We start from the raw sequence: 19,817 nt of genomic DNA, 5'->3' as shown, positions 1-19,817 counted from the left end.
GTCAACATCCAAGCACACAAGGCATCTTTATACATCTTTTATTCTTCCCTTCATTCAGTGTAAAGTCAAATCATACAGTGCCACAGAGAGGAAAGTACATTTACATTCAACAGTGTCACACAGATAGTCCACAGAGCCGGATTTCAGACTTATGTTCAAGGAGTAATCCACCATAAAAATTATTCATTACGAAATGCATTGACAATCATGTAATATGATGTGGGCACGATTAGTATTTCTGCACAGAACATATTTGGTATGGGACAGGAAGTGTAACTGCAGCACACCTAGTCTGTAAACAAACAGTGCTGTTCAGAAATCATAACTACCCAAATGATAAACAGGATACATATTTTTGGGAAAATAGCACTGTACTAACACAGCATCCAGCTGCAACTAAACAGTCTCTCCAAATGGAGGAAACGCAATAACAAATGGCATTAATATATTTTTCAGCATAATCAACACTTTTACAACTGTTATTGTTGCACTCGTTTGCAGCCTTTATTTCCTAAAATGGCAATCAACTATTAATGTTAAGAAAAAGATTTACGCCGTTAATGTTTCATTTCAAATGGCATTAAATTTGTACCTGTTAACACAAAACATAGTTTGTTTTGCTGTTTGTTAACTAACTATACTCAATGGTGTGGAACCAAACCATGAGCACAAAACAAAGGTTCCAGGTTTGCCGTTTACAGCCCTAACCATAACAGTTACGTGATCTCAGCATTAGAACTGGCCCGCCAAGGGCAACCATAACTAGAATGAGTAACAGTGAAAAATAATTTGACAGCCGAGAAAATACAGGCAATGGCGGTCAAAACTAACAATGTGTGCGTTATTCTTAACATGTGACATACTGTAGGTAAAAAAATGCCCAAAATAGACAAAATCATTCAATGTGCGTTTCTGAAATATAATCTGACCATTTCTTCACATTATCTGTGTTTGGCTTGATATGATACAATCTGAAACAGGACTGTGCAAATTTACAAACAAAAGCCTGTAAACGATCAATACCAGTGGCGGCTTGTTCATTTGGTCCCGGGGCCTTCAGTGGCGTTTTATGCGACCTAATCCACCTCTCAACACGGTCACTATTATGTCACAGTTCTACAGTAGAAGGTTTCTAGAAACTATCAATTAAACACAATACAACAGCACACAAAAGTACAACATCATCTGGAGCAGTTCATACTCAGTATTAATCTAATAACATGACAAAATCATTACCAAAAAAAGGAAAGAAAAAAAAAGTTTTCCTCTGACCAACCAGTCGCTCTAGATGAACAACTTACATATAAAATATAACAGATACATCAAGTGTTTTTGGTGATGTATTCCATGGAATAGTTACAACATTTTGGTTTTATCATACACTTTTAAATATTAAGCTCTGACAGTGTGTCTCCACATACACACAACCCTGTTACTCGGACCTCTTTAGAAATCTAGATGAAGAAAAACCAAATGAGCTACATGACTCAGCAGAAACGACAGAATCACATGGGGAGACCAAAGATAAGTCTCTCTTCTATTATCATTTTTCTTTGAATATATTCAGCCAAAACGGAGTGTGTCAAGTCAACGCAACCCTGTTACTCATATAATCAGAAAATTAAATAACCAAGTTTTTCTTCTTTATTATGGTATATAGCTATAGTTTGTTTTTGACCAGTTAGCACAGTGATTCCCAAACTTTATTGAGCCAAGGCACATATTTGAAGTTGGAAAAACTTCAAGGCACACCACCAAACAAAAATGTCACAAAAAATGAATAGAATTGTCAATTTCATGCTTTCTGTCATCTATAAGAAAATCATGTATTTGTTCTGTCTGTCTCTGCAAATCGCTGGCATAGATGGACGAACAAAGATATGTTATTTGTTAAAAAGAAATACTCTTTTGGCCAATTAAGTGAAATTTGATCATTTCCCATGGCACACCTATATACCCCAGCACACTTTTTCAAAATTGTCTGCCTATTGTGGAATGACCCAGAATCTGAAATCGGATTGGACAAAAAAAAAAAAAAAAAAAAAGACAAGCTACTAAATTAAGAGAATAGACGGTTGGAAATAAATTAATACAATTTCATGGAAGAAATCATAAAATTCTTCTGTGTTGAAAACGCCAAGCCATTCAATCAGTCATTAGCCTGCGTGTTCAGATACACCACGATGGCCGTGATGTCGTCGCGGTACATGCGAGCCAGGCCCTGAGGCAGCGCCAGCATGGACGCCAGCCTCTCGTGGCACAGCTCGCCGTACTCACCGGTGCCCAGGGCGTGCCGGATGAGGTGTGTGGCGGCGTTGGCGTCCGAGGCGGGCGAGGCGCGGGCCTGACGCTTGAGCAGGAGCTGGTGCAGCTGGCCCAGCTTCAGCTGACGTTCCGACTGAGAGACCGGAGACTGGGGAAGGAAACCAGAGAAACCTTTAGGGCGTATTGTGTTCTGTTGTCGAAACAATGGCGTCATCACTGATTATCATGCTTGAAGGCAGAGGGCAGAAATTATTTCAGTAAAGACTAGTTTGCTGAATAAACAGGCTTCTGACAGAGAAAATTACGTTTGGTGCGTTCGCACAAGCATATATTCCTTATCCTCTGCGGAGAACATCTAATATTATAGCAAATTACTGAGGAGCTGAGACTTCTCTATGTACAGTGGGTGCGGAAAGTATTCAGACCCCTTGACATTTTTCACTTTTCTGCGTCATTGCACCCATTTGCCAAAATCAAAAGAGTTAATTTTATTTCTCATGAACTCATTCACTGCCGTTGACAAATTTACTTATCTTTTCACAGTCCAGCCATACAATACCAGGAATTTATTTATATATTTTTTTTAGGGTAAAAGAGGGTCTGAAAATGTCTGGCTGTGAATGAGTTCATGTACACTCAGCACACCATCTCGACCTGAATAATTTAGTTGAATAGTATTGGTGTACGGCATCCATCTTGTGAGCACGCATACCTGCAGGTGAACGCCGCTCAGGTGCTCGCCGACCAACCGCACGGCCTCTTGACTCCTCAGCTCGTCCCACAGGCCATCGGTGCCCAGGATCAGGAAGCGGTCCTGCGGTCTCACTTTGTGGTACATCACCTCTGGAGCTGCGTCCAGGTAGGGTGGCGTCAGGTAGTTGGGCAGGGTGTAGTGGTACAGGTTGAGCGAGTCAGGGTCCACGTTGGATTCCAGGCTAGCGAGGATGCTCCGCTGCAACTCGTGGCTCCACTTGAACTTCACGTCACCAAACGCTCGCAAGGGCATCAAAACCTGACGAAAATTTTACCATCAAAAAAGAGATCAGATTTTACTCATAACTAGATATGTCCTTAAAATGGAGTGTCCGATTGTTTTTCAGGAACATCAGATTATCTGAGTTTATTGAATTGCTTCCCCTTCACTTCAAACAAGCTTTCCTTTTGTTTATTTTCCCGTTGCTTGAAACCTCCTGATACCAAAATTTGAAACTTTTATTCTTAGCAAGTTTTGTTGCCAAGCAAGGAGAATTCAAGGCAACCTCTGCAAAATATTTGTGGCTTAGAAACACATAACTCGGAAAATTGCTAAATTTTTCAACATATTGATCAACAACTGCTTTTGAAATGGAAAAAAATGGACATCCTGTCTACCTTGTTCAACAATACTGACTCCATAAGTGTCACCAGGCTCTTTTCTTATTATACAATAGAGAATGGGAAAATAGAAAAAAATATAGGACAATGCAGGAGAATGCTGTAGATGCTACACTCAATCGCTAATTTGGCAACACAAACTGTGCTTTGCTGAATTAAAAGTTATGCTAAAAATAATTGCAGTGATTTTAAAAACATAACTAGAGCACAAAATCCTTAGTATACTGTACTGTAATGGTGTTTACCGGTAATTCCATGCAGTGGGAACACCAGTCACATTTATTCTAAATGAAATCAATCAAAAGATAAAGAAAAACGACTACTGGGCTCTTCAAAACGATATCAGACTTTTTTCAGCACAAGCTATGAAATATGGATGTAGCTAATAAGAAAAATGCAAAAAAAAAAAAAAAACCCATCACCCTGTAATTGGAATTGAAAGTTGAATTAATATAATCAATAAATCAGAAGATCACTCACCCCTAAAAGTCTGTCATCAGTGACCACGGTCTGCCTTTCTGAGGGCGGGTGCTGGGCCCTGATACGCTCTAGCTCAGCCAGGTTCTGGCAGTTGTGGTCCTGAGAGAGGTCCACGGCACTCCATGTGCCGTCGGCTTCCTGAACGCCCAACACCGCTCTGCAGTCACCGGCGTTGGCCACGTGGATGCCCTCCGAGCCGACGTGAGCCACGCAGGCGGTTGACCCGGCGAAAGCAACCTGGAAACAGAATCATACGTAAAGTATGTGTTAATCATACAGTGCATTAGCCCAGCACGGGGGTGTCAAACAGACTTTCACCGCGGGACACTTATTAGTAATGGTTACCCTAATGAAAGACGTAACGTAAATACTAGATGGGCCGGGTTAAAGAACGAAGTGGGCCATACTGTGCCCACCCCTAGCAAAAAACAAAAAAATGTTTGCCATGATACCTGGATGGCGGTACTTTTCATCAAGTCATTGGAGAGAGGAACTTGAGCCTCTAAGGAGATGTCGGCATCCAGACGCTTGAAGGCGTAATGCATGGCATCCGAAGGACTGGGAGGGAAAGACATATACATACCTCTGGATTGTACAGTACAAGTATGCCATGTCTATATATCTATTTTATATCTATGTATCTATCTACCGTACATCTATCTATGTATCGTCACTGTCCTGTGAAAAACACTTATCTCCAATTTTGGACACATTTTTAATTTTCACTTTAACGTGGAAACATGATTCATGTAAAAATAAGAAAATAAAAAAAAAAAAAATGGAGATAAGTGTTTTTCACATGACAGCGACGATATCTAGTTTCTAGCGTATCTATCTGTCAATTAAAAATGTTTCAGAGCATTTGTGTTTGTAAAGCAGGGTGATTAGCACATACCACATGCCTTCCCCATGTTCATGGCTGTCCAAAAGCTCCTGCCAGAAGACTCGAAGGTGGTGGACGTAGAGTGAAGCCGAGTCGCGGTAATTAAAGTCGGTGTGGTGCTTATACCACTGCAAAACGGGCGGGACGGGCCTGCCGTGCTCCACGCATGTCTCCAGCTCCTCTAGGCTGCGCTTGGGCATCATGGCGACGGTGATGTAGTACAGCAGGCGCTCGCTGACCGCCTGCGCGCAGGCCCAGCCGCCATGGCCATCGAAGACGCCAAAGAGCGTGCCCTTTGCCTGGGGAGAATCATTACCTTATTTCAACTTAAGCCGCGAATATTTGAAACGTGTGGGAATATCTAGAAAACTGTGTGATATTTGTCTCAAAAATCAATGAGCCTGTCCATTGAACCACAAACGCACATTCAACAATTCACAAGCAGAATTGAGTTATTACAAATGAAAAATCATGTCACACGCAACATTTAAAAAAAAAAATTTTTAAAAAGGGTAAATTGAGGACATATTTATGTGAATAATTTTGAGACTAATTTCTACCCATACTATAAGAGCTGGCCCTATAAATTGAACAAAACGTTCACTTAAAAGCAAAGCCTTTGTTTTTCGTTATGTCTGCTTTTAAAATTATTGCTTGTTGCAGACAGTAAAATATTTTCCAAATATATCTTGGGTCGATGTCAATTTTTACATCATACAACAGTATGCCTATTAAGACTACTTTACATTCGCAAATATGGTCATGCTGTACCTCCCAAGAAACTGACAAAGTCTTTTGCACCGGTGCTACCAGTGCAAAAGTTAGTGGACAGCTCTGACACATACATTACGTTCCAGGTCAATTTTGACCCAGACTAAGAATATCCTCAAAATAGCGGTCAATTGTCAAATTATGAGCTACAGAAAAGGAAAAAAAAAAAAAAAGAAGCGACCTGAAGCTAACAGAATTCAAAGTGATTATTGGCACAGAATGCTTGCATACCTGCAAACAGGTGGCTGCGCTGCGGCGGTCTTCATTGGGCGTGTTGGCGGCTAAGTTGTTGCTCTCAAACTTTCGCACTAGGCCGAGGCCTCGTACATCAAACTCTGGCACGCTCACACTCTGTAACACAGATGATAAAGGCTTCAGCAATTTTCCCAAAAACATACAATGCATCAATATAGTCAGGTGAATAAGAATTTGGGCAATGGTGTTTTTATAATTCTGCCTTACATGCCAACATAATGGATTTGATTTTTTTTTTTAAGTCTATATGTGGCTGAAGTGTTGACTTTCAGTTTTAATTTAGGAGGTTTCAACAAAAGAGGGTCCACCAAAACAATGGTACAGTTGTACGGTGGTGTGCCACCAAGCCTGTCAACCTGGTGTCCTCTTTTGCTAGCATCACTCCCCTTGACCATGTGAGACGTTGGAATCGGAAGACAAAAACCTATGTCAATGGTTCCCAGACCATCCATTGTGGAAACATACAACAGTTTCATTGGTGATTTGGCTCATTGGATATGTTACCACCCTGCACAAATATACAGCTTCAAAATCAGAAGATGGTATTTGTATATTTTGTAGCATAGTGTCACAGTGGCACTCAGAAATTATTGGTCCCTGTATCGACGACACCTGAAGGCACTAGACCTAGAGAAAAACAAACTTCTTTCATGCTTACTACATTTAATAATAAAACAAAAGAATTTCTGTTAAACGTAGCAGTTTGCAAAAAAAGGCTGATGCTTTTGTTATATCATATGAACGCCAGAATGGCAAGTGATGCCTGTGGTATCATTTATGATACATTAGAATTTTTTTTTTATTGTGTTAAAGAGACAAATAAAGGTTTCAGATTTATTTTTTTTAAAAATAGAATTTTCTGTTCATTATCTCTGGGGTCTGGCAGGGTTAAATACAAACTTTCTTTGCGACAAATCCTTCATTGTGCAAACAGAGTTCACCCTCAATATGCCACAGTATTATTATTACCTGCTCATTTGCCCGCAGAATGCTGTCGATCTGCACTCGGTTGAGCTGAAAGTCAAAGTCCTGATGTGTTGACAGCTGGCGTCCACTTTGAGTTGTCAACGTGACACCTGTGCACACCTTGTGCTCGTTTCTTCTGGATGACAGATCCCAGCAGGATGAAGAGTTACGATGCCGGTGTGCTTGCTTAGGGAACACTGCGTGTGGGCGACACTGAGAGACCCCCAAAAAGCAGCAATCGTTAAAACAATTTTATATATATATATATAGATAGATAGATAGATAGATAGATAGATAGATAGATAGATAGATAGATAGATAGATAGATAGATAGATAGATAGACAGATAGATAGATAGATAGATAGATATGAATGACTGAAAAAGACGAAATAAGAACCTGTAGTGCATTTGGGATGTTGCTGCCTCTTCTTGACGCTCGATCAATGATGCTGGCGTACGAACGCCTCAACATTTCTTATAGCTTTTAAGCAATTGTAAACTTAACCAGTAGGTTGCATGAGTAGAGAGAACAAGGGTAAAGTTCGGCACACGGAACAACTAGGGGGGCTTTGCGAAATTAGACGAAAGGTGAAACCATGATGTTTGTTTTGTTATCTATGTAGGTTACACGAGCTACCGTTAGCATAGCAGGCTACTGCAGAGTAATCGCTACTTTCGTATTCAAAACTCAAACTACAGCGTCATTATCGGAAATATAAACTGCGGCGTAAGTACATTAGTAGCTGTCACGTATTGAAACGCACACAAGGCGGTTTAGTAAAGTTGTTAATGAATAGAGCGACGCCGAGGACAGATAAGCATGTGAGTGACGTAAATGACATCATCCATGACGTAAATCCGGGTAATAGTCAATACTGTAGTTGAAACTTGGTGATGTATAAATACTACAAATATAAAATACATATGGTTAATGAGTTAGTACATCGTGTCCTCTTATACGTTCAATAATTTAATAATTTTTATTTACCTTCTTCTGCGGGAGTTTTTATGTCCTCTTTTCGTCAGGTGGTAATACTTCCGCGTACGAGTTAAAAAAAATACCTCATAGTTTAAAAGAAAGAAAGAAAACGAATTATTGTACTAAATATATATCTGCGTTTACTGTTCTAAAACAACACAATTGGTAACAGGATGCTTGTACGAAATTACAAAGGATTTAAATAAAGAGGATAAATGAATAAAAATGAAGTAGGTCAAATATGTTGGCGACGCCATGTTTCTTTTACTTCAGCAAAAACATTTACACAGTCGAGGTAAACTTCAAGTCAGTTGCTAGTCCATATTTGTAAATGAACATCTATGACTCACATATTGATCTGTTATTGTTTTTTTTTACTCACGCAAATAGCGTGTATAGACTAATCTGACTAAATGTGATCATTGGGGATTTTTTTCAATTTATCTCATGCATTTTTGAAAATACCCATTCGTGGGTCTTAGAATTAGCTGTTTATTATGTATACAGTCAACCTATCGATTTTGCTAACTCTTGTAAAACGAAGTTTACTTGACTGTAATTAACTCTTGACAACAATTACAGTAATGTATCACTTGGGAGTTCAAACTACTGAAACAGCTCAAGAGAGCACAGATGATGCAGTGATTTACACCAGCAGCCGCAACAGTGAGTCACATGTATTCTTTAAATGTGATTTTTTGAATCATCTGTGTTTCCAAGCTTCCTGAGTCACACATATTTTACATTCGAAAAATTTCAGGGCAGGCACACCATCAAACACAAAATATCACAAAAAGTATGTACAGTATTCTGAAATTACTGTATCTTCATCTGGCCTCAGTTTACTCTCAAATGTACTTAGACTGGACGTGTTTAGCTGAACACTGCTATTCTGTTGATGATGGGCAACAGGTGGATAGCGTACGTTGTACCTTGTGCCGTCTAGTGGAAGAGCTTTTAATTGTTCTGCCTGCCGTTAGGTCACTGCCATAGATACAGTACATTATTTTATAAATAATAATTTTCTGACTTATTAGGTGAAATTGGGTAACTTTCCACAGCACATCGATGTTTTCTCAGGGCACACTGTGGTTGGGAATGACTGATCTATGTATATCAACAGAGGCTGTACTAACTTTCGAAGTAGCTGTATACTGATGTACATCTGGCTGTTGTTTCGTGGTTGTGATGTCAGCTACCAAGACAGATCTCTATTTGCTGCTGGAATGTGTGAAGTACCAGATGAACTGTCCAGATCTGCAAAAGCAAGCCCTCGTCACCATCAACTCCATATGTGAGAAAAAAGGTAAGCATTAACAATCATTTGATAAATTACAAATGCTTGCCCTATTCTTTGACGTGTGGCGATACATCTGTCCTGGTCGTTCCCAACTCATGGTTGAACCTGATACACTATGAAACACCACTTACACGAATCCTGCTCTTACATGTGGTATTCATTTTTTTATTGGTTTTGTTGTTTTTACTCTTCCATTGCTTACTTTTAGATACTGTATATTATAGATGATTAGTACACTACTTTAGTCAATCCTGTTGTTTAAAACACTTCTATAAATACAATTTGATTTATTGGATTGGATCATGAAGGGACAGTGGTTGCCACTCGGGACAATGGTTGATCGTAGTAGCAACATGAAGAGTGGTCGCCATATGTATTTGTGGAATCAAATAAAACAAAACATGGAATGAGCACTTCAAAGGCCTCTAAAATTTTCCATCACAAATCTGGATCGGGGCCAATCAAAATCTCCACACTGACTTCCTGTCACCATGTGCATCCTCATATTTCTGACAAAGACAAATGCTCGAGTCCGTTACCCCTTTTCATTCTTATTTAGAGTGTTTCACACAGAGTACGTACGATTTCAGAGCACAATGTGGACCTGCTGAGAGAAATGGGAGGTGTGATGTTTGTGTACAACCTCTTCAAATCCAACGTCGTTCATCCAAATGTGAAGCAGACTGCGCTTTTTACACTCTGCACTTTAGCAGAGGCCAATGGTACGTATGTATTGCGTGCTCAATAACAAGCAATTCGCAGTGGCATCATTGTGATACGACAAGACCGGTGTTACAAATTACAATACAATACAATTTTATTTATATAGCGCATTTCATAACAGCTAGAGCTGTAACAAAGCACTTTACAAACAATACAATAAATAGAACAAAAACATTAAAAGGCTGTGATACATGTATTAATAAATATAGATATTGTATTAAGATACTCACTTTATTCACTAAGCTTAAAGTGGAAGTCAACCCAAACATGTTTTTTGAAGAATATGTTTTATGCAGGCCCACTAGTTGAAACACGACATTCTAATTAATATTGCGTTTGTGGAATACGAGTTAAACAGCAGAATCCACCCGTTTTAGTCATCTCAGGGGGCGGCCATTTTGTCACTTTTGTCGACTGAAAATGACATCACAAATGCTCAGACCTCAGATAACGATCAATCGTGGCTCAGCTTCAGAAAACAGGTGAGCTGTAATTGGTCGTTACCAGAGCCCGAAGCAACTGTGAAGTCATTTTCAGTCGACATAAGTGACAAAATGGCCGCCCCCAGAGATGGCTAAAAACGGGTGGATTAACGTTGATTCCACAAACGCAATATTTATCAGAATGCCTTGTTTCAACTAGTGGGCCTGCATAAAACATATTCTTGAAAAAAAAATGTTTGTGTTGACTTCCTTTTTAAATAACAGAGATACTATTGAACCTTTTGCTTTGTTAAATCCATGCAGTAAAAGTGGCAACCATGTGTGTTTCCTCTTGAAGTGCACTGCAAGAATAGTCTGTGCCAAAGAGAGATGTTTCTGGACCTCTGTGGTTTTATGAAAGAAGAAGATGCCTCGCTTAAACAGAAGAGTGTCTCTGTTTATTTACTGTCTGTGTTGGTAGCCAACAACAGTAAGACTCATGCCGCTCACTTTAAAAATGGAAATCAATGAATGTCGACTTATTCAAGGGCATAAACCTCATCAATAGCTGTTCTTTTCCAGAGGCAGGGCAGACTTTAGCCCAAACCACTGGCTGCCTAGACATTCTGCTGAACCTCTTCAGGTAAGATGCAAAAGAATCAGTGTTGTATTTGCACAGAAATCAAGCAAATATCGACCGTAAATGTTTGCGTTTATACCGTTTCAGCAACATGTTCCCTGAATCTACCGCCGACTCTGCTCACGTCTGTTTATGGGTATCAGTGTCAAATGCTCTCTGTGGCTGCGTCAACAACCCCCAGAATGGTATTGCAATGAAATATTTAATGAATAATGACGATGCGTGACTAAAGACAACGTTTGTCCTCCCCACATACTTTAGAGGAGACTCAGCGTGTCTGTGTGCCGTCCTTTCCCAAAATAAAAATGTGGCTTCAGCGGATTTCTTTGCCTTGCTTCGAGGTGTTTCGATACCTTTGCTCCTTCATAGCGATGACCGTCGCCAACAACGGTGAGTCAAGTCAACGTTCCAAACTGTCAAATTTAAAGCCCAGTATGATATCCAATGTGTACTTTGTGTTTGCAGAACGTGTTCAAAGGAGCTTTGCCGCCACCGGGGTGTTAGAGACTCTTGTTCACATGCTGATCCGTCTGGCGTCTGAATCTGACACGAGCCCGTCACTTTGCCAGCTTTTAATAACAATAATCAAGACCGTGTCAGCTTGTATCGCTAACAACGGTGAGTATTAACCTCATAATATTTAACTGTAAAAACGGTTTCATCTGCCTCTTATTTCCATGCAGCAAACCTGGCTTCAGCTTTGGCCCGTTATGCTGTCGTGGATCATCTTGTTTCCCTGCTGGCGAGCCCGCACCTCAACTGCGAGGACAAACTGGCGGTGCTCGTCTTGCTCGGCCATTTCACCGAAGCTTCTGGTAAGAAATTAAGTGGCCGTGGAAACAACAACATTTTAATTATCCATCCAGTGTGGTACGCGGCCTGCCTCTAGTGATAGGCCCAAAAAAATCATTGCCTAAGTACAGTTCAGTTGTATTTCACTCGCAGGGCACATCTTGACAAATAACTATTCCCACATTTACAGTCTTGTCATGCTATTCATGGTTGCATTGTTCGTTTTTATCAAGTGGGTTTTTACAGTTACTCACTGTGCCCTTGCATATGGGAAAGGAGAGCCACAGTCGCGGTTGCACTTTTCAGCTGTTTACTGAAGGCCACCATAACAGTAAAAGCCAGCGCGCATACATCCTGAAGCTGCTGTCGGCGATGGCTGTCACCCAGTAAAAAGTAAAAAGGAGGATGATTTTTTTTATTAGGTTGTTGTTGTGTAACATCAAGAGCACGGCTCTCTAGTACAGTAGCCTGTTTTCTATCCGTGTCCGCAGAGGAACACCAGTCCCAGCTGGTGCAGTGTGGCGGCCTGCCACTCATCATCACTCTGCTCGCTGAAGATGCAAACGAGGAGGTCAGGAAGTTCGCAACGTTCATATTGCAGACCTGCAAACAGGCTAGTAAGTCAATGGCATGAAGGCAGCTTCATTAAAGGAGATCATCATGGTCAATAATTGAATGAATTGGTGTAATCTGTTTGTCTGTCTCTGAAGTCACGTCCTTGGGAATCCCTGATCCAAAGCAAGAGGAAGATGAGAAGCTTGACACAGAAGCCACTGAAGAGTCTGGCCCATCTTCTTTTCCTGCCACCTCACAGCTGCTGCAAGGAGGTCGCCTGTCACTCAACCGCAAGGCTCTTAGTGTCTTCAAAACGCTGGATTCATCCAATGTAGACAACTCGGAGGAGGAAAAAGAAAAAGAGGCAGGAGGCAGACACGTGAAGAACGCGGAGCCATGTGCTGAGAAAGAGACGGTTGAAAGCAGGAGAGGAATTGTGTCATGTTCATTGTGTAACGGTACTGGATCTATTATGCCGTCCCAAGTACAGCCACAAGAGGGAAGCAGAGATGCACATACAGTAGACAGGTTGGCTTGTGTCCTTTACATCAGTGTTTTTCAAACTTTTTTGAGTCAAGGCACATTTATTACATTGAAAAATATCCAGCGGCACACCAGCAGCTGAAATTGTGAAAAAAAAAGCTTATTTTAACAATATAAGTGTTAATTTGTTTACATAACCATTTTTTAACATTGACGAATGACGTCATATTATAACATCTTGGATAGGAATTAAATAAACGCAAAGAAAAAGGTATTTTATAATGTTTCATATTGATACTTATTAAGTGTGAAACATGGGCCTGTTTGGATAAACATGCGTCACTAATTCGCTTGTCTCTAAGCAAAGACAATTAAGTACTTGCTGCTGCTACTACCTGCTGGTATGGAAGAGTACTACAATGTAGTAAGGTCATGAATACGCTGCCAGGCGCTAGAGCACAGGCACACAAATTCGATTATTTCCCACGGCACACCTGACAATATCTCGCAGCATACCAGGAAAAAAACATCTGTTTGGTTATGTTTACATGCTGATTAAAACTAAAATTAGCATACTGATTCCAAAATTGCAGTCATGTTTTTTTTTTTTTTTTTTCAATCACGTGAAGTTTTTTTTTTCTTCCACATTTTACCAGAAAAGAACAATTCCAATGATTAGCTGTATTAAGACTAAAGTAAGAAGACCTGATTACGATTGAATTTATCTTCAGCTATGTGGCAACTTTTTGGGGCAATCACAATTGAGACAGTGCGGTGATTGGCAGCTCCCAATAGGACAGTACCATCAATATCTGCATAGAAAGCTAGCATAGTAGGAATTAAGAGGATTAGTGCTGGCTTTTCTCTTAACCTTGTAATCATGGACATACGGCTACAATTTCTTTATCATTTTATGCGGTCGTTTTAGTTTTCAATTCTTTTAACTATTCTATCTTAGTGTTTTATTTACATACATACGCATTTATTTTATATTTTTTAAGAAAACGGGTATCCTTTAGCTCAAAAACCTGTATAAATAAATTGGGGTCCGTTTTGGATTTCCCTCCCCAAAAATTAATTTTAAAAAAGCTGTCAGACCTAACTCAACGAGGTCTTCATTAGGCATACTTGCACAATCCAAGTATATCAATACAAAAACAATAATGCAAAATGTTTCCCCAATTATGAAGTATCAAACACTAAAGCATGGATAATGATCTTTTTTTTTTTTTTTTTTAAGTCCGCCAATGAACTGTCTGCAGCAAGACCCCCAATTACCAAGAGCTCTTAATTGCAGTGATGGAGAAAGTAAGCCACGAAGAATGAAATACGTGTGTGTATCAAGAATGTGTTGTTTTTCATGTTTATAAATGCCATGTTTTGATGTTCAGAGTTGCAGGACAATGACATGTTTGTGGATAAAAGGCAAGGGGAAGAATCACGCTACAATGAAAGATGCGCCGGTAAGAGAAACAGTGCTTGTCACAAAAGCATTGATTTATTGTGTCTTTGTGGTAATTGAGATAATTCTCTTCTCGTTATCTCTCATTTTGTTTCACTCCCTCAGGTTGCGTGATGCCTTTCGAGAGAGTGACCAGTCGCACTTTTGCATCTGTCCTGGAATCCTGCCATCAGAAGTGCGAAATGCACAAGGTCCTTCTTGAGGCGACAGAGTGCTTCAAGGCCCCCCTCCGCCGCTCTCTGCTGAAGGGAGAGCACGCAATGGTAGACCCGACCTACCCGAAACTTGAGAGGGAGTCAGCGCCACAGGGAACCCTCCCAACCCGCAGGCTTCCGTGTTTGAATTTAAAAAGTAACCCTTCCTCTTCCTGGACAGAAAGTGGAGCAAACCACTAATCCACCGTGCTGCCATGTTTCAGTTTTGTTATGTATTTATTTTTTCATCATCATTTCTCAACATCTCAAACAAAATCAAAATTCTTCCTCCATCCAGATGTCACCCTGACTCCAACATATAAAGGAGCCAAGCAAAAGCAGCCTGAAAGGATTTGGAAGTGCCACAATGGTAAGGATGACACATCACATGGGTGTTTGTTTAAACGGGAAGTAAACCCCCAAATATCCTTTATATTGTGTTTGGACTAGTGGGGCTGCATAGGACATTTCGTAAAGAATTTCTTTGAGTTAACTTAACCTGTAAATTTTGTAGCTGCCTGTGTGTTGTGTCTGCTGACTTTTACCCACCTTTATTGTTATGAACAATTCATCGCATTGTGTAGTGTATAATCCACCATCACCAATAAGTCTGTGACAGTTTGTGAATACAGGAGGTCCTCGAGTTATAAATGAGTTTTCCGTTCCTACGCTGATGGCATATCCCGGATTTTTGCGTAGATCGGAAATTAACCCTTAAATAAAATACAATACAATATTGTTCAGGGCTCAGGTAACGACCAGTCACGACTCACCTGTTTTCTGAAGCTGAGCCATGCCTCCACCTTTAATACCGCCTAAATCTCAAAATAAATATCCGATTTCCGTCGACGTCTCGCCTTTCTCCGACCTTTTGATGATATCCAGCTTCATTTCCATCGTAATGGCTTTCGTTTTGGTTGGACCAGCGTCGCTGGAAGATCCTGCTTTCTTTTTTACCCACACACTATGGGGCTCGAGACAAAATGGAGGACGAGACTCAAGCGTCGAAAAGTCGAAACAGTACCGCTTAACCCGAAGACCTCCTGTAATGAATTTATGGATCTTCAATCTCCACTGACAGGTATCAACTTGATTCCAGTGCAAAGAGGAGCTGAAACAACAAAGTTCCCATTTCACCACAGGTCCGGTACGTGTATACTGTATTTCTTATGAATTGTGGCGGCAGAGTGTCCAATGCAATGTACACTCAAAGTGAAAGGCGAACATATGTTAAAAACAATTTCAGTATGATTAGTTCACTTTTACACATAATTCACAATATTGCTGTCCCTCAAAGAGAATGTACATCTCTTGTGTTACTAGCTCTTAGTTGATTGCGAAGGTAATGTCTTATTGGACTGACACAAACACATTCAAGATTGATCAATTTCAGGTACAAGAATGAAAGTGAGATAGTATGTGGGATGCCATCTAAACAAAACAAAATATTTAGAAAAACCTAGCATACATTCTAAATATTGGTGGATAATACTGCATTCTAGAATCTCTTCAAGTATGCTTTAATGATAATAATATGACAAGTAAAGTATGACAAGTCAAATATGTTTGCTGGCTGTGGACAGAAATAAATTGCATAACCATAATAAATGTTCTGGCACAACAGAAATACAGTGGAACCGCTAACCTCTTTTTTCCCCATAAGAAATACTGTAGTGTCCATTATTCTAAAACATGTATTAACTCATTCACTGACAGACATTTTCAGACCCTCTTTTACCCAACGTTTGAAAAAATTTTGAAAAAAATATATAAATAAATTCCTGGGATTGAATCGCTGAACTGTGAAAAGACAAGTAAATTTGTCAATGGCAGTGAATGAGTTCATTGTACAGGCAATTTACCCCTCAAAAATGTTTAAAATGTGCAAATTTATCCCACAGCAGTTTTTTTTTCTCTGTGTAACGTTAGGGGCGCTTTTTTTCCGAAAATGTTCCAATTCTGTATTTTGCGACCTTGTGAGCATTTAACTCCACTGTACGTCCTCGACGATCTAAGATGGGCTTCCCTGAGAATGCCTCAGAGTAAAGAGTGAGTGTGTATTCCCGGAGGATAAATGACTGGAGGAGTGTGTTTGTGTGTGTGGGGGTGTGTGTGTGTGTGCGTGTTTGCTGGGAGCAGACAAACTAAAAACCAAATAGCAGAAGGAATGTTTGAATTGCAGCCAGTGTTGTCACAGTGCAGGCCAGCGCCGGTCGGGAGCTGCACAGCCACGAGAGCGTATTCAACTGCCGCCTTGCCTTCCATTTCGTTACGTGTACAAAGTACAGTATACTGTAAATTGTGTGTTCATATTTTGCCCTTAATCTGACCTTGCTTTACCGGTTTTTGCAAATTCGAGCCAACGGGAAATGGCTCCGCATCTTGTTTGGTGAATGCACTCTTGGTTACTCAGCTGTCGTGCTGAAATGAAACGTGATTTGCATTTCCAATTTGCAGGAAACGTACTAAGTAGCGCAACGACAGTCACATGCGAGCCGGCCACTCACTTTCAAACCCAGAAACCAGAGGAGAGAGCGAAATGAATGCGAAGGCCATGCTGCTGTTCTTCCGGCTGCCAGAAAGGTTAAAGGGATGAAGCGCATAAAAGCAAATATCAGTTCCCATCAAAACAAGTTTGAATTTGCCCACTTTTCGAGGATTGTTTAGCGCTTAAAAAAAGCGCTTCCTGTTTTCCCACCAACATTAGAGAAAGAAGGATTGCGAAACTCAAGCCTGCCTGTATCGCAACCAGCACTCTCATCAACCTCTCCACATTATTTAGTGTTAGTTGGTAACGTGCTGCAACACTTCACTGCGCACTGCAGCATCAGTGTGTACGGTATTTCCGACTCGCGACACATATCTTACAAAAGGCTCATTTCAGAGGGTCCTTGACTCACAACAGGGGAAGTAATTCACGTCTTTGGAAATGCAACAGTGTTACCGCAAAGATAATCCTGTTTTTGAATTGTATCATTTCAACCATTCACATTAAAGCGGAAGTCAACCCAAACATATTTTTTCAAGAATACGTTTGATGCAAGCCCACCGTTTTTAGCCAGCTGAGGGCGCGGCTATTTTGTCACTTCTGTCGACTGAAAATGACATCACAGATGCTCGGGGCTCGGATAACGACCAATCATGGCTCATCTTCAGAAAATGGAGCTGTGATTGGTTGTTGCCTGAGCAACTGTGATGTCATTTTCAGTCGACAGAAGTGACAAAATGGCCGCGCCCTCAGCTACCTAAAACGGGTGGATTAACTCTTATTCCACAAACTCAAAATGTATCAGTATGGCTTGTTTCAACTAGTGGGCCTGCATAGAACATATTCTTGAAAAAAAAATGTTTGGGTTGACTTCTCTTTAAGTGTAACTCAAGCTTAAGACTGTCCTATTTCTGTCTTCAGACAAGTAAAGCCACAAGATGCTGACTGTGTGTGAGACATTCCGGACCAAAACTTCCTAACCCTTCATCAGGCTCAACATAAACTGTTTAGCTACACAGCCTTTAGTTCTAGTTCAGTTGATGTTTAAATGTGCTCCCGTGTGCTGAGTAATGAGTTCTACAGCACGTACAAACTAGTTCTGCTGCACTTGTATGAGTGCGTCGTCATTGTTAATGGGTGTATTTGTTGTCATTTATGAATTTAAATACATGTTTAAGCCGTGTCTTTGATCGCATGACAACTTGCATACACTTGCGTTATTTGGTTCCTTCCAACCGAGAGTTTCGATCGACGCTGGCAGCGAGGAATTCGTTTGAGTTTATTATTGCGATTGGCTCCCACATTCCGAAAAAACGCATGTTAGGCTGATTGAGGACTTTAAATAGGCAATAAGTGTGAATAGTATTTGTAAGATTGACTTTAGGGACCAGTCCATGCAGGACGAAAGTCCGCTGGGATAGACTCCAAGCTTATTAACCGTGACCTTGAATCGGGCAAGTGGTAGAAATTGGAAAGGTGGTACGTGACTGCCGGCAGTAATCATTCATCTCATTCCAACAGACTTCGGACTTTTTGCAAAAACAACAGTAGCACTTTTTGGGTGAATCTGAGAACCTGTTCCAATTGTGCAGAAAATTCTATGCTAGACAACAAATCAGCATGGTCTGTTAATGTTGTGTTCATTTTTTGTCGTTTTGTTTAGCAATTTTTTTTTTTGGGGGGGGGGATGTCATTTCAAGCGTGTGAATTAAAACAATAAGTGCTTTAAAGCCAATAAAATGTTCATGATGAGTTTCTAAGACACTTTTTTGGGGAGGGGGGCTTTGCTGGAATTCTTTGAGACTTACCATTGGGCAAACACAGGAAATTTCCTGCAAGTCAGCCCCTGCTCCGTTGAAAACAAAACAAGACCCCCTAATATAGTAATATTTAATCTACTTTTGTGATTTGTTAAGTTTTGGCCACAAGTCAAGACAGGAAATCAAGACTTTCTGTGCATTAGTCCTTGTTTTGTTTTTGTTTTTTTTATGGAGCTTTGCTACGGCAGGAATCACAACACACACACATTAGTCATGCAGCTTGTGTGTTCTTGTCCAGCATCTCACGCAGCACCGACTTACAAGTTATACTTTAGGACTTTCGCGTTCTTAAAAGTATCCCTCCCAGTCGGTGGGGACTGTCTGACGTTGGTGTCGGTTGTCCCTGGAAGTGTGTTCAAAAGCTTGGGTGTAATATCATTTCTTGTGAGGAAAAGGGCAACAAAAAGTGAGGCGGGGCCATAAAGCTGAGGAGCATTCCTCAAGCTTCAGCGCGAGACAGTGTGGTGGCCTCGCATACCACGTCAGTGACTTCATTTGTCGAGATGGTCCGGATGGTGGGAGAGGCAGCAGATTTTCTCATGGATGGAGACAATCCCACTTGAGGACTTTTGACCCAGGATCCCCCTCCCCCCGAAAAACGTTTTCCTCTGGAAAGAATGTGGCCCCGTGAAAACCCCAGGACCCCCCCCACCCCCCACCCACCCCCGAGACTGTGAGAAGGCACTGCCTAACACGAGCTGTGCAAGAATTGCATTTCCAAATGTGCGCTCATCACGCTTGGCTGTGCACTCGCAAGCAATGCAGATCACGTTTGATTTCGTCTAATAGCTGGATGTACTCTATGTATCATACTTTTGACTTTTTCCTCATCAACAGTATACGATCATGGAAGGCTTTAAAGTGTTTTTAATACAAATACTCCTATTTACTGATTTACTATAAGCGTGAGACTTCACTACTGCGAGTGGTAGCTAACAGACGTGTTCCGACTTGCATACAAATT

The 19,817-nt window shown here is 40.7% G+C and overlaps 2 protein-coding genes across 12 annotated transcripts; one reads left to right on the top strand and one right to left on the bottom strand.

Moving 5' to 3' along the window:
• Window positions 1-23: 23 nt before the first annotated feature.
• Window positions 24-7,950, bottom strand: pdp2 (putative pyruvate dehydrogenase phosphatase isoenzyme 2). The gene is made up of 8 exons (XM_086028702.1): window positions 7,393-7,950; window positions 6,998-7,207; window positions 6,005-6,124; window positions 5,015-5,301; window positions 4,572-4,677; window positions 4,120-4,356; window positions 2,978-3,277; window positions 24-2,413 (listed from the first exon to the last, which is right to left on the bottom strand). Exons 1-8 carry the CDS (start codon window positions 7,465-7,467, stop codon window positions 2,150-2,152), a joined length of 1,599 nt encoding a protein of 532 aa, XP_085884828.1. The 5' UTR covers window positions 7,468-7,950; the 3' UTR covers window positions 24-2,149.
• On the top strand, window positions 7,842-18,719 carry terb1 (telomere repeat binding bouquet formation protein 1). 11 transcript variants are annotated; one of them, XM_086028696.1, is made up of 18 exons: window positions 7,842-7,857; window positions 8,557-8,640; window positions 9,170-9,280; window positions 9,865-9,996; window positions 10,778-10,909; window positions 11,002-11,062; window positions 11,147-11,244; window positions 11,321-11,449; window positions 11,525-11,677; window positions 11,743-11,874; window positions 12,343-12,468; window positions 12,562-12,934; window positions 14,130-14,197; window positions 14,281-14,352; window positions 14,457-14,702; window positions 14,844-14,915; window positions 15,627-15,692; window positions 17,003-17,652. In XM_086028696.1, the coding sequence occupies exons 2-18, from the start codon at window positions 8,559-8,561 to the stop codon at window positions 17,086-17,088; spliced, it is 2,139 nt and encodes a 712-aa protein (XP_085884822.1). In that variant the 5' UTR covers window positions 7,842-7,857; window positions 8,557-8,558; the 3' UTR covers window positions 17,089-17,652. The 11 variants fall into 11 exon arrangements, 8 of the variants coding, with proteins under 8 accessions (XP_085884822.1, XP_085884823.1, XP_085884825.1 ...); XR_015086540.1 differs by lacking the exons at window positions 7,842-7,857; window positions 17,003-17,652 and adding exons at window positions 7,868-8,269; window positions 17,955-18,719 and having other exon boundaries at window positions 14,457-14,614; XR_015086541.1 differs by lacking the exon at window positions 7,842-7,857 and adding an exon at window positions 7,868-8,269 and having other exon boundaries at window positions 14,457-14,614; window positions 17,003-17,081.
• The last annotated feature ends 1,098 nt before the right edge of the window (window positions 18,720-19,817 follow it).

Source organism: Filicampus tigris, chromosome 4 (genome assembly GCF_054856515.1).
Source record: "Filicampus tigris isolate MCC_2025a chromosome 4, RoL_Ftig_1.0, whole genome shotgun sequence".
In the NCBI taxonomy this organism is placed as follows: domain Eukaryota; kingdom Metazoa; phylum Chordata; class Actinopteri; order Syngnathiformes; family Syngnathidae; genus Filicampus; species Filicampus tigris.
Note: the sequence above shows the minus strand (reverse complement) of the source record. Positions and strands in the feature narration are given on the sequence as shown.

Coding starts and splice junctions, on each gene's coding strand:
- pdp2 (XM_086028702.1), bottom strand. CDS start 7,467: ATGTTGAGGCGTTCGTACGCCAGCATCATTGATCGAGCGTCAAGAAGA. Junction 7,208..7,392: donor ACATCCCAAATGCACTACAG/GTTCTTATTTCG, acceptor GGGGTCTCTCAG/TGTCGCCCACACGCAGTGTT. Junction 4,678..5,014: donor GAACATGGGGAAGGCATGTG/GTATGTGCTAAT, acceptor TTTCCCTCCCAG/TCCTTCGGATGCCATGCATT.
- terb1 (XM_086028694.1), top strand. CDS start 8,230: ATGTTTCTTTTACTTCAGCAAAAACATTTACACAGTCGAG. Junction 10,910..11,001: donor TGTGTTGGTAGCCAACAACA/GTAAGACTCATG, acceptor GTTCTTTTCCAG/AGGCAGGGCAGACTTTAGCC. Junction 12,935..14,129: donor GATGCACATACAGTAGACAG/GTTGGCTTGTGT, acceptor TTTTTTTTTAAG/TCCGCCAATGAACTGTCTGC.